This window comes from Leptodactylus fuscus, chromosome 1, assembly GCF_031893055.1.
Source record: "Leptodactylus fuscus isolate aLepFus1 chromosome 1, aLepFus1.hap2, whole genome shotgun sequence".
Taxonomy (NCBI): Eukaryota; Metazoa; Chordata; class Amphibia; order Anura; family Leptodactylidae; genus Leptodactylus; species Leptodactylus fuscus.
The window spans coordinates 127,906,120-127,921,045 of NC_134265.1; the positions used below are offsets into that span (position 1 = coordinate 127,906,120).

The window sequence follows — 14,926 nt, forward strand, 5'->3', positions numbered from 1 at the left end:
GATGTGAACCCGGCCTCCGTTATTATATAAAGAACAGGCTGAGATATGTCAAGATACATCAACTTTTCTGCAAAGGCTAACTATATACTCCTACCTAACGGACTGTATTAGTATTTGCTTCAGCTCTTACCTCTAGAAGACGCACTTTCAAGGTCAACTCTTCAACTGTCCTTATCAGGGGTGGTGTCTTGAGCCTATACATAAGCAGAACACATCAGTTTACTTGCAGTTACATAAAGACACATACCACCATTAGTAATGTAAATACTAACCCAAAGTCATGAGGAACACGGGTGTAAAATTCATTACAAGCTTCCAGAAGTTCCCTTCCAAACTTTTGTTTTTTGATGCAGTTCTCTATACGTTGCAGGGAACTATACCCAGCACGAATCTGCTCCACAGTTAGCTTTCCTAAACAAGAATACACAGATGAAATATGTCTGCTTGTATTCATAGGAAATAAATGTTCATTTTATTGAAAAGGTAACACACAAAGCACTGTCTCACCCAGAGGAGCCTTCTTGGTGTCATACTTCATCTCCAGCACAGTTTCTTCCATGTTCTGTAAATTACAGATGAGCTTTAGCAATTCCTGAATTGAATTATCTAGCTTGGATTCCACTTTAGGAGCTACAGCTGCCTTATCCACTTCAACGTTATTTTCTTCTTCCTGTGGGAAAGACAGATATACTGACAATTACGTAAGAACAACAGTAAGCTATGTGACTCATTTCATTTTTTCTATTCTAAAGGATTTTAAAAAAACTGAACAAAGCAAACAACACTAGGTACAGTGAAATGTGATCTAGTAAAAGCAATGATAGCTTTTGTAGGACAATACATACTAATGCTTCAATGTGAACGTCCTTAGGCTAAAATATTCTATATCCATTTACATGGTGCACAAGGACATTGAAGAGGAAGGACGGGCTCAAATAAAAATCTGAAAAATCAGGATTTATACAATAGTGGGACGACATCTGGTTATAAATGATTAGAACTAGATAAAGAAGCACTACAACAAACTCTTTTTTTCCATCCCGATACCTGTCACATGACTGACTGGCTGTCATCTCTCCTGCATGTATTCTGTCCTCATATTTCTGGAATTCAGCTTCTCTGCTCTTGATCGGGTACCATTTTGGTTTTTATATTTTCCTCTTGCTCTTTTATCAATCCCATGATGCATTAACAAAGTGTAACATGGGCAGTGTAATTCTCTCTCCCTATAGTCTACTATATAATGTAACAAACTGTAAGTATATAGTTAGGGTGGCTGAGACTAGGTTCACACTAGTGTTCGATCTCCGTTCTCAGCTTTCCGTCTTCTGGTCAGACCGGGTCTGGCCGTGAGCGCTGGTGAGTGTTTTATGCTCTCCGCCGCGAAACCAGTTTTTTAAAATCGGACACAGAGTACTGCATGTCCAACTCTGTGTCCGATTTAAAAAAAAACGGTTTCGCAGCGGAGAGCATAAAACGCTCACCGGTGCTCACAGCCGGACATCTTTCAAACCCATTCAAATGAATGGGTGAGAGAGAGTCCTGCAGGTTTCCGTCTCCTGCTTCTGTTTTGTGCAGGAAACGGAAACCTGTATGAACGGAGACCGGGCGCAGATGTGAACAAGCCTTGAGTTATGACAGCGATAGTCTGCTCATCAGTAGTGACAAAAGTTTCTGTTTTTCCCTGTGGAGCATCTATGTGGCACAGTCCATCACAAAGTGAGTTTTTAACACCTGTACATGTTATCAAGTCGAATGAGATTCACATGACCTAGCAGAAGAGAAGGATTCAGATAGAAAGGAATAACTAAAAGGCAATACTGGCTGAATTATATATACTGGGGGAATATGTGTATAATGAATGAAAAAAAAACAAAAAAAAACAAAACAAACTACTTCACAAAAGAGAAAAAGTGAGCAAAAGTGATGGATACTGCACTTCCAACAATTTCCAAAGATGGTAGCAATAATGCTGTAGACAATAAAGTATTTCAGTTCTGCCTGGAGTGTTTCTATAAAACAGTAGGATCTCCCATGTAAAATATTTCTTAGCGGAAAGTTTTACTTACCTCTTTGGTTGAGTTATAGTCCAAATGCACAAAGTCATATTTACCAGCAACCTTCTCAAAATTTGCACGCTGAGCCCAAACATTTTTTGTTTTATCAAAAAACCTGGAAAACATCATTTAAACTTCTGGTTAATAACCCAGCAAGTAAAATTAATTGTGATGTCTGACTGAGCGAAAAAGAAAGCCGAATACATACCCCTTCAGGGGCTGCACTTACTCACATTTACTTCACCACTAAAGGCCATTCCATAAGCCTAAAAATTCACAGTTCTATCCACTTTGATATAGCTTTCTGAAGCCATACTATTTTACTTTCAGATGTAGTTAAGGATTTGTTTTTCAGGGTTGTATTTTTATGTGGCATCATTCTGGAGTGACTATAACAAACACCTTTTTTTGGGAGGATGAAAATAAGACACCAGCACTGGCAGTATCCCTTGTAATGTTGTAGCTGTCACTGTATGGCATAAATAACGGGTGACTTTGGAAGAAGTGGAGTCAAGTCAGGTCTATAGGTCCAAGACCTATATTTTTAGGCACCTTCTTTCCTTTGTGCATGGATCTCAAATTGAGGATATAACGGAGAGTGGTTTATACTTTTTTGTGTTGATTATAAATAACGTATTACCTTTACTGTCAGTAAGACAGTGCTGAAACCAAATTTATATAGTTTATGTTTTACTTTTGGTACATCATATAAAAAAAGCAAACAAAAAAAAAAGACTTTCAAAAAACTTTGAAGAAAAGAAATGTTTTTACATTGTCTTCTTCTAAAAGCCTTAACTACGAGGTCTAGTTGAGGACTTATTTTTATGGGAAAAGTTTTCCATTGTTATCATTCTGAGCTACCTATGACTTTTTGATCACTTTAACTTAATTTTTTATTTAATCACTTTATTTTATTTTATTAAACAATGCTCACCATGTGAAATAAATAATGAGTTAGTTACTTTTAGGCTGTGTTCACACAAAGTTGTTTGGCTCATGAATTTGGTCAGGAAACTGACTCAAATTCCTCCTCCAAAAAAAACGCTTCACCATACAGTCCTATGGTGAGGGTGTCTTTAGGAGGAGGAATGTCAGTCAGTTTCTTGACCAAATTTCTGAGCCAAACAACTCCGTGTGAAAGCATGAAAGCAGCCTTATAGTAAAGGGTTGTTATGTCCCCCAATGGTATAAACAAGAAAAAAAAAGTTCTGGGAAAAAAAAATAAAAATCTATCAGTTATACCTTTTTTCTTTTTCTAATGACTGATCTATGAGGCTCACCAATATCTATGTGGGGGGACAAGCAGGACACCATTACCTATGAGGGGACCTGTAGTGGGGAGATAGTTAAGACACTATTACCTATGTGTGGGGGCACTATTACTTGTAGGGGGAGATAGTTAAGATAGATGTTAACATCAGCCTTCAATGGGAATAAATGCAACTATGCCAAACTGGTTACTCTTTGAAAACAATCAATCATAAACATGATGTGACCCCCTTGGCAAAAAGTTTGATACCCCTACTCTACTCTACTGTAGTACAATGCCAGGCATTCCAGAGATACTAAAACACAATTCTAATAAAATTTGATGGCATAGAATTATTCATATACACAGTCATGTGCAGGTCCAATAAAATGCCACATGCTATATACAGTATTACAGTTGTGACTAACTAAGCAGTTGTATGCTGCCTGAGAGAGAATGTATCACCAATAGTTTACCTATATTTTTTGCACTTACTAAAACCAGATGGTGAAACATTTTTTTTTCTAATCTGTTTTTACTTTGAGTGTAGATTTTTGATTCTGTTTTCTGTAGATATTTATGGGGCATGTGCTGCTACAACCTAACAGCATTTAGATTTGATTAGCATTTGCTCTACAGCAGCCACGTGAACCATAGAAACTAAAGTCTGGAAATATTCATTGACGTATAAATTGGAGATTTCTAGACATGTTGTGTGACCCGTGCAGAGGTCACTGTGCAGTGAAGGGTAGTAGAAAAGCAAGCAAGACAGACATTAGGAGGTCCTTCAACCCCTCTCTGCCTTAGCTATTTTTGCTCCTCACCTTCCTAACGCCATAACTTGTTTAATTATTTTTCTGTATGAGGGCTTTTTTGCTAGACACCATTTTAGGGATTGTCTGACTGATCGCTATTATTCAATTTTTAGGGAAAGGTGTAAAGGTCATTTTGATTTTTTTTTACCCACTACAGCATTCACTGTAATATTTTTCAATATAATAATCTGAACATTTTTGAACACCTAATACCTAATGTTTTTGTCTTAACTTTTATTTGGAAACTAGGGAAAGGGGCGCTGTTTGAAACATTTTTCCTATTTTTACAAACTTGTTTTGAATTATTAATGTATTCATTTCTTTTTTTAATTATTTTATACTGGGGAGGGGATCTGATCTCCACTGCAATATTTCTATTATTGCACCCTGTAATAGAATTACAGAGAAGACAGACCTTGGAGCCTTCAATAAGCTTCCAGTTATCTTGAGACAGATTGGCATGGCGATTGTCTTTAACATGGAAGTGTCCACACACCTCCAGCCCTTAGATGCCTTGATCACATTTTGACTGAGGCTTCTGAGGGATTAATGCCTGCCATCAGAAACAGTGGACGTTGGCTAGGGGTTTAGGCTGCATTCACTCAAACACAGACCTGGCCTAAAATTTAAAAAAAAAAAAAAAAAAAAGTGTTTAAGGCCTTTTTGTATTATAGCGGCATTTGTTTTCATGATCACTCAAGACTGTGTGTAAGCATATTTCTCTATACAATATCCATTTAGTGCAGTAGGTGCTGCCACTGCCATAGTAGGCGCTGCCACTGCCATAGTAGGCTAGGGAAACGCCATCTTACAAGGGGAATATTATCATCCATTTGTCAATCAATTTATTCATAAATTTCTAGGAGGAATAACAGAAGAGCAGCATAACGTATTAAGAGAAAGATGTTAATTTTTTTTTATAAAAGAAGGCATCCTCTTTGGAGGTCTGAAACTCATTATGTAAGAAATTCTTTATCTCTTGAAAAAGGAGAGAAGAAAGTGCAAAATTAACAGCCACCAAGAGCACTTACTTTTTCTCAAAGACGTTTTTGGCTTTCAGTAGGTCTGCTCCACAGGATACCAGAGAATGCTGCCCAACCTTGCCGACTGAAAAGGAAATACACCTCCAGTTATTTGGCTTCTCATCAATGAGGTCTTATTTTATATGCCTGCAGTTCACGCAGTATGAAGAAACAGCCTTTTACTAGCATATCATTTTAAACATTTACAGCTCCCACGAGTTTCCCCACCACCAGCCTAAAAATGAGATGCGGTGAAGAGTTAGCAGACTAGCTGCAACATGAAGCTTTATGTCACAAGCATTAAGAAATCTCACCTCGCCCCCAACGCATCCAGACTGAGAAATTTCTAGCATTGTCATCTTCAAGCAGCTGGATCAGGTAGTATTTATTGTTATTAAACTGCAGGTTTGTCTAAGGAAAAATACAAGATTTTCAAAAATTATTTATTGCATTTTTAATGCGAGGGGTAGACAGAAGTGGATAAAATATATCTAAGGGGGCGTTCACACTACCATTAGTACTCCATTACCTGCATCACTAACAGAACAATCATTAAACCCTTTAAAAATCCTATTAATTTCAATGAGATTTTATCTATTGTCCATTACTGTCCGTTTGCTCCAAATCTGTCACGGACATGGTCAGAACGGACATCCATTGCTAGTGTGAACACCTCCTTAAATATTTAAAAGGGTGGACAATATGGGTATAGAACCAAGCAATTATAAACAGCTAGTGGACACTAAACTGCTAGGATTGTGGTCACATGAATGTATTTCCAACCATATGGTTAATTGCTTCAGTGCATCTAAAATTAACTACAGGATCTATGTAGTCTATTACTATGGAGATTCATAGGTCGGCAGTAAAAAATGATTTAAAAAAAAAAAAGAAAAAAAAAAGTGAGTGATATAGTGATATTAAATAGGTTCTCATGTATAATGTTGGTCCAGCACAGCCCAAGTGGTTGTCAAGTAGGATGCCCATAGAAATAGCTGTGTGTGTAGTTTTTCAAAGTCAAACTATGGGTATGGGCATACACAGCAGCCGAGACCTTGCCCGAAGCCTCACCCAACCAAAGTGGACAGCACAATGTTGTAAGCCCTCCGTTTTATCTACAACATTGGTGACGGTGGGTACAGCATGGGATACAGCAATTGCGTTCACCAACAAACCAATCAGTAGTTTGCCTGCGTAACTGGCCCCAGACAGTAGATGTTTCTTGACAGTAGTCAAGGAAATCAATGGTTACACATGGGCTTCAGCACCCTTCTCTTAAAGAAATAAACATGAATGCCTATGGGTCTGGGCTGTCAGGAAAATAAACATTCAGGGACACCTATTTTATGTGTATGCCCGTCTGAGCTGCGGACAGGTTGTTGTATGGCGGTACTCAACCATCACTTTTCAACTTTAAAATAAGTGTCACCAGAATTCAGCATATCAACCCAGTTTTGCAGACAAGTTTGATACAGGTAGCTCTAACCTGCGTTTCCCCTTATGAATATGTCACCATTACTGTTAATATGCGCTCCATGAGCTCTTTGGAGCAATGACGGTATTGCAACTTACCCTTATGGAGCGATGGCAAAACACCCTCTTTACTCCAAAGAGCTAATTTGCATATGGACAAAAAAAAAAGTGATCTCAGCAATGGACACACTAGTTCACAAGGGGGCTGAGGGGAATGTCACTGATTCCAGGTGACCCTCACCTATCTAACTACCATAACAATTATTTACAGTTATAAATTTAAGTTTAGAACACCTCCTGGAAAGAAAAAAAAAACAAAAAACAAACCATAACCTTCCTTTATAATAAATATAGAAGGCTATATATGGTGTTTTTAAAAAACAAAACAAAAAAAACAAACTAAAAGAGTAGCATTGTGCAAGTAGTATTCGATCGAATACCTCATCGGCATAGGAATGCGTGTAATTGGCCGAACACCAACGGGTAAACGCATCAAATATTCGAAGCGTTTAACCCCTTGGTGTTCAGCGGATTACATGCATTCCTATGCCGGCGAGGTATTCAATTGAATACTACTCGCTCAACACTACTAAAGAGCGCTAGGAACAAAAAAATAAAATAAATCTAATTTTTCAGCAGTAATACAATTAAAATCTGGGCATAAAATAAACCTTATACACAATATGTAATGTGACCCACGTGTAATTTTTTGCATGCACAAGATAACCTTTAAAATCTGACAGTTAGGTGGCCATAGACACAGATATATTCCAAGATGAACGTGCAATTATACAGTCATAACAAAAGTCCCTGTTTGTTGTATCCCCTTATTGCCCTACAAAAGATACTCTAGTAATACCTAGAACAATGATTCCAAACTGGTGATGTGGAAACCCTCCAGATGAGCGCATGCCTTCATGCAACGTGTACCTGAAAATTCACTTCCTCTGGGAATTTATTGAACCCAACCCAGGCTCACATGATAGAACCAGATCCCTGACCCCTGGGTTGTCCATCTAATCCCTCCTCTCCCATTTCCACACATAGAACCTGTGTTATGTGGGCTAGACTTATTGTAGTCTGCCGGCCGCCATAGCACAGGTACGGATTAGTACAGGAGGGAGGAAGTGGAGTGAGCTGATGGGTCAGGTGCTGGTTCTGATCACATGACCGGGATCAGAACAAGTCCAGAAGTCTCAGGTCCAGGTTGAATAATTTCTTGGAAAAAAAGTGAAGTTATATGCCCCAGACAATCCCTTTAAGTTGTTTGTATTACTATTAGATATATTTAAAACATATGAGAAAATGTGTACGTCACACAAAATCAAGAACTATCCCACTCTTTTGCTCCCCCTTGTAGGCACATGCTTTTGCTTTAACACCTACTTTTTCTAGCTTTTTATTAAGCTACAGCTGCAGTCCAATAGAATTCATTTAATTGTATGAAATTGCCAGGTGTTACTCGATAGTTAAAAATCAGTCTTTAGAGGTACAAAGAGTTGCAGTGTCAACCTCACTTTACTAGGGTTTTTTGATGCCTGTGTGATTTACACCTCCATGAACTTTCTTTGTATATATTTATACGCTATATAGAAAATATAATAGAGAAATATGTATGATTTCTGTGCTCTGGACCCACTACTAGTTTTGGCTTCCAAATACTTATGCAAAATAAAAATCAAAAAACTACTAAGTGAACATATGTTAAGGCTACATGGAATATGCTGTACGTATGTTTTGGCTTAGTTGTTGAATGCTGACGAATGGTCAGCATATGGATGATTCATTTCCTTCAGTGAGCCTAACTGCAAAAACAAAACAAAAAAAAAACCAAAAACAAAACAAAGAAACACATAACAGGTATAGAACATGTCCTGAGTTGTCCCCCAGGCCCACAGCCGCAGAAATGGGTCTGTGATATTATAGATAGGCATGTGTATGGGGCCACAGAAATGAATAGGTCAGTATGCATGCAGCCTACACTAGCAAGTTGAAGTATGGCTGCTTAATTCCCCCATCTCTCTTCCATCCTTGAGAGGTGTCCAGGAAGCAGGGAGATGGAGCACTGTTTGGCAAATGCTTTTCCTCAGTGCTGATCAACAGAGGAAGAAAGATCAACGGGGTATTGAGAACACATCTCGCCTTACTAAATTCCAAATGCTGTGGATAAGTTCTATTGGCATGAACATCCAGTCTCACTACCAGTTCCCAGGCCATTTTGCATTGCTCACTGTACCACTAAGGTTATGAGCAGAAGGTGAACAGTCTTTGGCTCTACAATCCAAGTGCTGTCACAGTGATAAAGCCATGATGTTGTCCTCCATTAGTCATTTATAAATCTATCAGACAAGCCACATTACAGTAGCTACAAATATTACTTTGAAATGAATATAAATTCAACAGTAAACTCTTTCAGAACACAATTTAACGTTTCACATACCATATCTAGGCCTTTTTACTAAAGAAACTGACAACAATGGCCTTTCTACATTAATAACATTCTTAATATGCAATATACATATCATTATATGAAAAAATGCACATTTCAAATGTGCTTTGACTTCTAAATTGGATAAGCTAATAAATTTCTATGTAAATGCATATAATTATATGAAGACTCATTTTAAAGCTGCAGGTGTCTAAATTTCCCAAACGTGTCTATCCTTAAAACGTACCTTTCTATTTTCTGGCAGCATTTCTGACTTTAATATTACATTATACTTTATTAATGGATTTTGGCTCCTTTCCATGAAACCCTGCGGTGCAACCCACTCTTTGTCTCTCTTTGCCAATCCCAACTTTGTTTTTTTTTTTGGTGATCTCTCTTAAAATACTACAAGTAAAACAGTGCTCATCTTTAGACCCAAAAATCCCAGCTTTACATAGGGTTGGGTGAATATGACAAGTCAAAATTGTGATTAATCTCAGCTGCGATTAAAGGAGATTTAGGCCACACCCCTTTTCAGGTAAGACTGTGTGTTGAGCGAATCTCACAAGATTTGTTTCGTAGGTTCACCTGACAGTTTTTCCTGATTAAACACATCCAGACCAGAACTGCTATTATACTCTACTTATGGTATTATTCTTTACTGTAGGTAAAGGCTTGCAAATAACGCGATAACCAAAACACACGACAAGCACAAAATTACTTGTTATTGTTCTACGTCTTATATTGGCTGAGATTTGACAGCTTAAAGTGCCCCCCTCCCTGACTACTTACCGGTAGTTTTCCTGCTTTATTAGAGGCTGTATTCTAGTGAGAAACCAGTGATCGAAACTCAGCAAAAAATACACATTTAACAGAAGTGAATTTCAGCACAGGATTTCACAGAAAGGAGCCAAAACCCATTTACTAAAGTATATTACAATATTTATTAATGTCACAAATGCTGCCATAAAATCAAAAGTTCAAAAGAGAGATATGCTTACATTTATGTTTAAGTTATGAGCTTAGATCATTTTGATATACATATGGGGCAAAGTTAATAAAATTGCCTATAAGTAAAACTGGCCTGACTGCCCTTAGCTAGCAATCAGAACAAAGCTTTCATTCTTCTAGAACTACTTAAGCTAAATCTAAGACGACTGGTTGTTATAGGCAACAAGAACGGTTTTAAATTTAGACAGTTTTGATAAATCACTCCACAATACTTTTCATCTTATTTAGATTTTATAATTGACTTCCGTTTCATCATTCACGTGCAAGGATTACACGTGGATGTTGTCATGTATCTGACAAATCAATGTCAAACTTACAGCACACCTTTGTCTCATGTACTAAAAACTAGAGATGAGCAAGCACTATTCGAGACGGCCGTTTCGAATAGCATGCACCCATAGGAATGAATGGAAGCGGCCGGCTATGTCCATTCATTCCTATGGGTGCGTGCTATTCGAAACTGGAGTTTCGAATAGTACTTGTTCATCTCTACTAAAAACCCATCTATCCAACTCCACCTCCCTGAAGGCGCTGTAGCAGTGTGTATACACACAATGGGACTCAATTAATACTAATGTACATAAATGAAAATAAGTCACAACAAAACAGATCATTCTCATATTATAATCTACCCTGAAAAGTGACAGCTAATATGTGGTTTATAGCTATAGAGGTAAAAATAAAAAATAAAAAACAATTTTATTGAACTATTCATAAACGTGGCTCATTTACAAATTTATGTAATCTTTGCAATCTAACAGAAAATAAGACACAGACACTCGTTTACTTAAAATTATTCATTAAACCATAAAATAAATATTTCTCACATAACATGTAAAAAAAATAAACACCCTCCCTCCCCTGTAAACTTTTCAATTTACTGTAAAAATACACCCCAATAACAAAGCTACCCACCCTCCCCATAAGAAACCCAAAATAATAATTTCATTACGAGGACAAGTAAACCTGAAGTGACCATAGGTGGAGGTAAACCATTAGCATCTTCTCAACCTAAGAAACCTGCTTATAAACAACAGCATGCATTCAACAGCATAGCAAATGTAGATAAGGTATGACTTCAGGTTTAGTGTCCTTTTATACAAAAATGGTTCAAACAAAGAACACCCCCAACAATCCTGCCAACCCACAGTAAATACATAGCCCCCAAACTTGTTTCAAATACAAAAGAAGAAGAAGAAAAAAAAAAAAAAAAGTTTCCCCACCCACTTGGGATGCATACCGCCATCCTTTCATGGAACAGAAATTTTATATATATGCAAACAAAAAAAAAAAAGTGGGAGGAGAGGAATGAAATGAACCAAAATGGGAGGTAGTGGTGGAAGGAAAGCTGGTGGCAGGGGTGTGGGTGGGTATATTACAGTATGAAACAGGTAAGAGAACACTGGATGCGGAAGGTGAGAGAACAAGAATACGAAGTGAGGAAGGAAGAGAAAAAAATAGCATGAAAAAAAGATATTAGGCTGTTAAAGACATGGCAGAGTAATAGTCAAAAGAAGTATTAGTGACTTTCGGGAGGTTGGTACTGCGAACTTCCAGACTGTGGGGTGCATGCCATCCGAAGATTAGCCACCAATGTGTCGACCTCAGGTGGGTAAAAAGGGGGAAGAAAATACTCCACAGAGCTAAGCACATAAGCCATAAACCTTGACCGACTAGGTTCAGGCAACCAACGTATTCGGTCGGCCAGTGTGCGGCTAAAGGCATCTGCATCATCCTCAGCCCATGTCCTCCGCAACAGGGCCAGAATTTCATCATCCAACTCCTGTGTTATCTTGGCCCTGCTACGGATAATACATTTCCCCCCCATTTTTGATGGTGGCACACGTGGTGGGGGCACTGGCTCGGTACTTTGTCCCGCTACAACAAAATCTGTGTGTGCGACCTCAGTTTCCACAACAACTGGCACAGAGGAGCCTTCAAGTGGTTCACTCTCTTTTGGCTGCGGCAATCCCACTTCTTTTTCAAGACCTGATGAAGTCCTATTGTAGAACAACAACACAAAACAAAAAAACACATCAAACTGGTGGTCAATATATAATTCATCATTAATTGAAAAGGTTCATAGAGTTCTCTGTTTTGTACCAAATGTTAGCTTATTAAGGTGTAGCTCCGATTATAAACAGCCTTCCATAAATCAATAGTACAAGGAGAGAAACTGTGTAATATCACTTATTAGAGAAAAATGCTTCATTTATCAGGTTCCATATCCCTCACTTTCAACATTCTTAATTGTTCAGACAGTCTGAATTCACTGTTCGCTCATTTGATTTCTAGATACAGATTCTACCAGCTTCATCAAATGCTCATGTTGCAAGGTATCCAAAGAAGTCTATGTAGAGGGGAGGTGAGAGAGCGAGACAGAGAGAGGGAGAGAAAACAAGAGAACGAGAAAGAGAGAAAAAGAAAGAGAATGAAAAGCAAACAATGCTACTTGCTCTGGCAAGTTCTCTCTCACCCCAGTTTAACAGTTGGGGCATGCTTACATGGCATTCTACTCAGTACTTTTAGGCTACCACTAGGCTTCAGGTTTTTGATCATAAATACTGATGCAAAACACTGTGTGAACAGTTTGATCAGTATTTCTGTACAATGCTCTTCATGCTTCTAAGAGGGTGCTATAGAGGAGCTAGCTTGCATTTACAAGAGCCAGCAGCAGCAACTGTGGGAATGTTTCTTTCACTCTGCTTCCAACTTCCATCTCCCCTTTTCTATGGGCAGCTGTAATGTAATCTTTCAGCGCGCTAACAGTCCATCTCCTTTCTGGATATGGAATCTAACAGTCAATTCAGAGTGCGTGAACAAATACAAATAGGGTTGGTGGGAGTGTAAAATAGGATAGGAGCCTGACAAGTGGAGAAAGAAGAATTTATATTTAAGATATATAGCAGAATTTCTCATCTTTCCGAGTACTACCAATATAAGAAAAAATGTTTAGAACTGGATGTACACTTTATGCTTAGAGTAGTCATAATGAAAAAAAATAAAACTTACTATCGCACATTGCGTTCTAGATCCACGCCATTTTCTCATTCTGTGTCTGTTTCAGCAGGTAAACAATGTTGTTTGAAATCCAAGAGTGACATCCATGGACACATTTAGCATCTCTGGATGGACACAGCAGGCACTTGACTGCTTTTATTACACAGTCAGGTCATAAATCAATTGCCTGTACGCCAGATCACTACACATCATATATATGTGCATCTATGAAAATGATGCTGTCTGTGCAGTTATCTACAGACAGCATGCAAAAGCGCTCACAACATCACAGACAGAAAATAAAGACGCAGGGGACAAAAGATCTGAACCAGTCTGCCAAAACAGTCCCGCCCAGAGCGAGCCGTTTGGCAGTGTAAACAAAGGATAATAGAGCAGATGAATGAAACAGCCCAAGTTTATTTGTTTACTTCAAAAGCACCATAATATCATAGTATGTCACAGTACATTTTTTTTTTTTTTTTTAACATTTGAACATGCTTAGAAATAACCCTGATTAATGTTAGAAGAGCAATGCTTACTGGAGAGGTTGCCTGGTTTGTCTGAGGAACATCAGCAGTTGCATATATTGGTATGGTTTACGTTTGGAAGGTGAGGACCCAGTCTTTTCCTCCATCGACATCTCCTTGCGGAACCGGTCTCGCACGGACCGCCATCTGTTTTTGACGTCCTTCTCTGAAAACAGTAAAAGTGAAGCTTTAAATAAGTAGTAAACCACCAAATCTAAAGAAGCAACCCCTTACCCAAAACTTAGAACTAGAGCCTACAGAGTAAATACAATGATTCCCATGTCCGTAAAAATTATTAGAACAGACAATAAATTGCATTCAAGTACATAGAAAAAAAAATGGTGAAGATGGGCTTTTAGTTTACGGTTTCTTTCAGTTACAACCCAGATGACTTTACATTGAATCGCTTACCAATGATCCCCTGTTCTTTGGTGGTTAGCCCATCCCAAGTAGGGTACAGGTGGCGGAAAATGTTTGTCCATGCATCCTCTCTTGCCTGCCGATCACTGTACCCTTCTGCTCCGGCATCCCAAAGCTCAGGATGAGTTTCCACCTGCATTAGAGAAATTTATTTAAAAAAAAACAAAACAAAAAAAAAAAACGACTATTAATAAATGTAGTGTATACATCCCCATATCATGAACAACAGGATAAAACATTTTGCATATGAAAACATTATAGAAATTAAGGTGACATATGGACAAAAATACATGAAAATGTACGTAGAGCATTACAATGGAGTTACTCACTTGTTGAATGAGGTGTTTCACATTTATGGACATCCTTTGGTGGGATGACAATTTCACATTTGATTTCTGAAGATCCCAGTCCTGTTCTCTGTAGCATTCACTCATAAAATGATGCCGAATTGCTTCCTGTTGTTAATTTGCATGTTTGACAGTGTGAGAAACGTATATAAAACTGCATTTAGATCCGCATCTCAACACGCACACAGGTTTGCGCATTTCTCGTGGCTCAGGTTACTCTACACTTAAGGCCACAATGAAGGTCAGTCTGAATTGGGGCTATAAGCCTCACACATTTTTTTTTTTTTTTAAAACTGATTTTTATTTTTATTGCTTGTAAACAATGTCGTAAGGAAAAGGTTATTGCCATAACAAACGTTAAATTATCTGTGTCTATAGCCACCTTAACACAGGCTGAAACAAATATCTGAGAAATTATCCAAGTGGGAAATAGGTTTCATGTCACAGATTTACAAATGGTCACATTTTTCATGTATTAAGAACATTCATGCCTTAAAGATGCATTGTGTAATTTTATTATTTTCATTAGATTATACTCTGTCGAAGATATATATTTTTAATATTAAAGTTGTAGTAA

The 14,926-nt window shown here is 37.9% G+C and overlaps 2 protein-coding genes across 4 annotated transcripts in view; both read right to left on the reverse strand.

Annotated features, from left to right (window-relative positions):
• PARP2 (poly(ADP-ribose) polymerase 2) overlaps positions 1-14,926 on the reverse strand; it is a 53,220-nt gene that overhangs the window by 13,571 nt on the left and 24,723 nt on the right. For 2 of the 3 annotated variants that reach the window (XM_075276828.1, XM_075276812.1), the window contains exons 8-13: positions 5,458-5,554; positions 5,153-5,228; positions 2,070-2,172; positions 508-670; positions 273-411; positions 131-194 (exon numbers count right to left, since the gene is read on the reverse strand). In XM_075276828.1, coding sequence (XP_075132929.1) covers positions 131-194; positions 273-411; positions 508-670; positions 2,070-2,172; positions 5,153-5,228; positions 5,458-5,554 — 642 coding nt within the window. Of the gene's footprint in view, positions 1-130; positions 195-272; positions 412-507; positions 671-2,065; positions 2,173-5,152; positions 5,229-5,457; positions 5,555-14,926 lie in introns of all 3 variants that reach the window. The other variant, XM_075276821.1, reaches the window with a different exon arrangement.
• Positions 11,053-14,622, reverse strand: LOC142208672 (uncharacterized). Its single transcript, XM_075277316.1, has 4 exons — positions 14,332-14,622; positions 13,994-14,135; positions 13,595-13,748; positions 11,053-12,055 (listed from the first exon to the last, which is right to left on the reverse strand). The coding sequence occupies exons 1-4, from the start codon at positions 14,434-14,436 to the stop codon at positions 11,575-11,577; spliced, it is 882 nt and encodes a 293-aa protein (XP_075133417.1). The 5' UTR covers positions 14,437-14,622; the 3' UTR covers positions 11,053-11,574.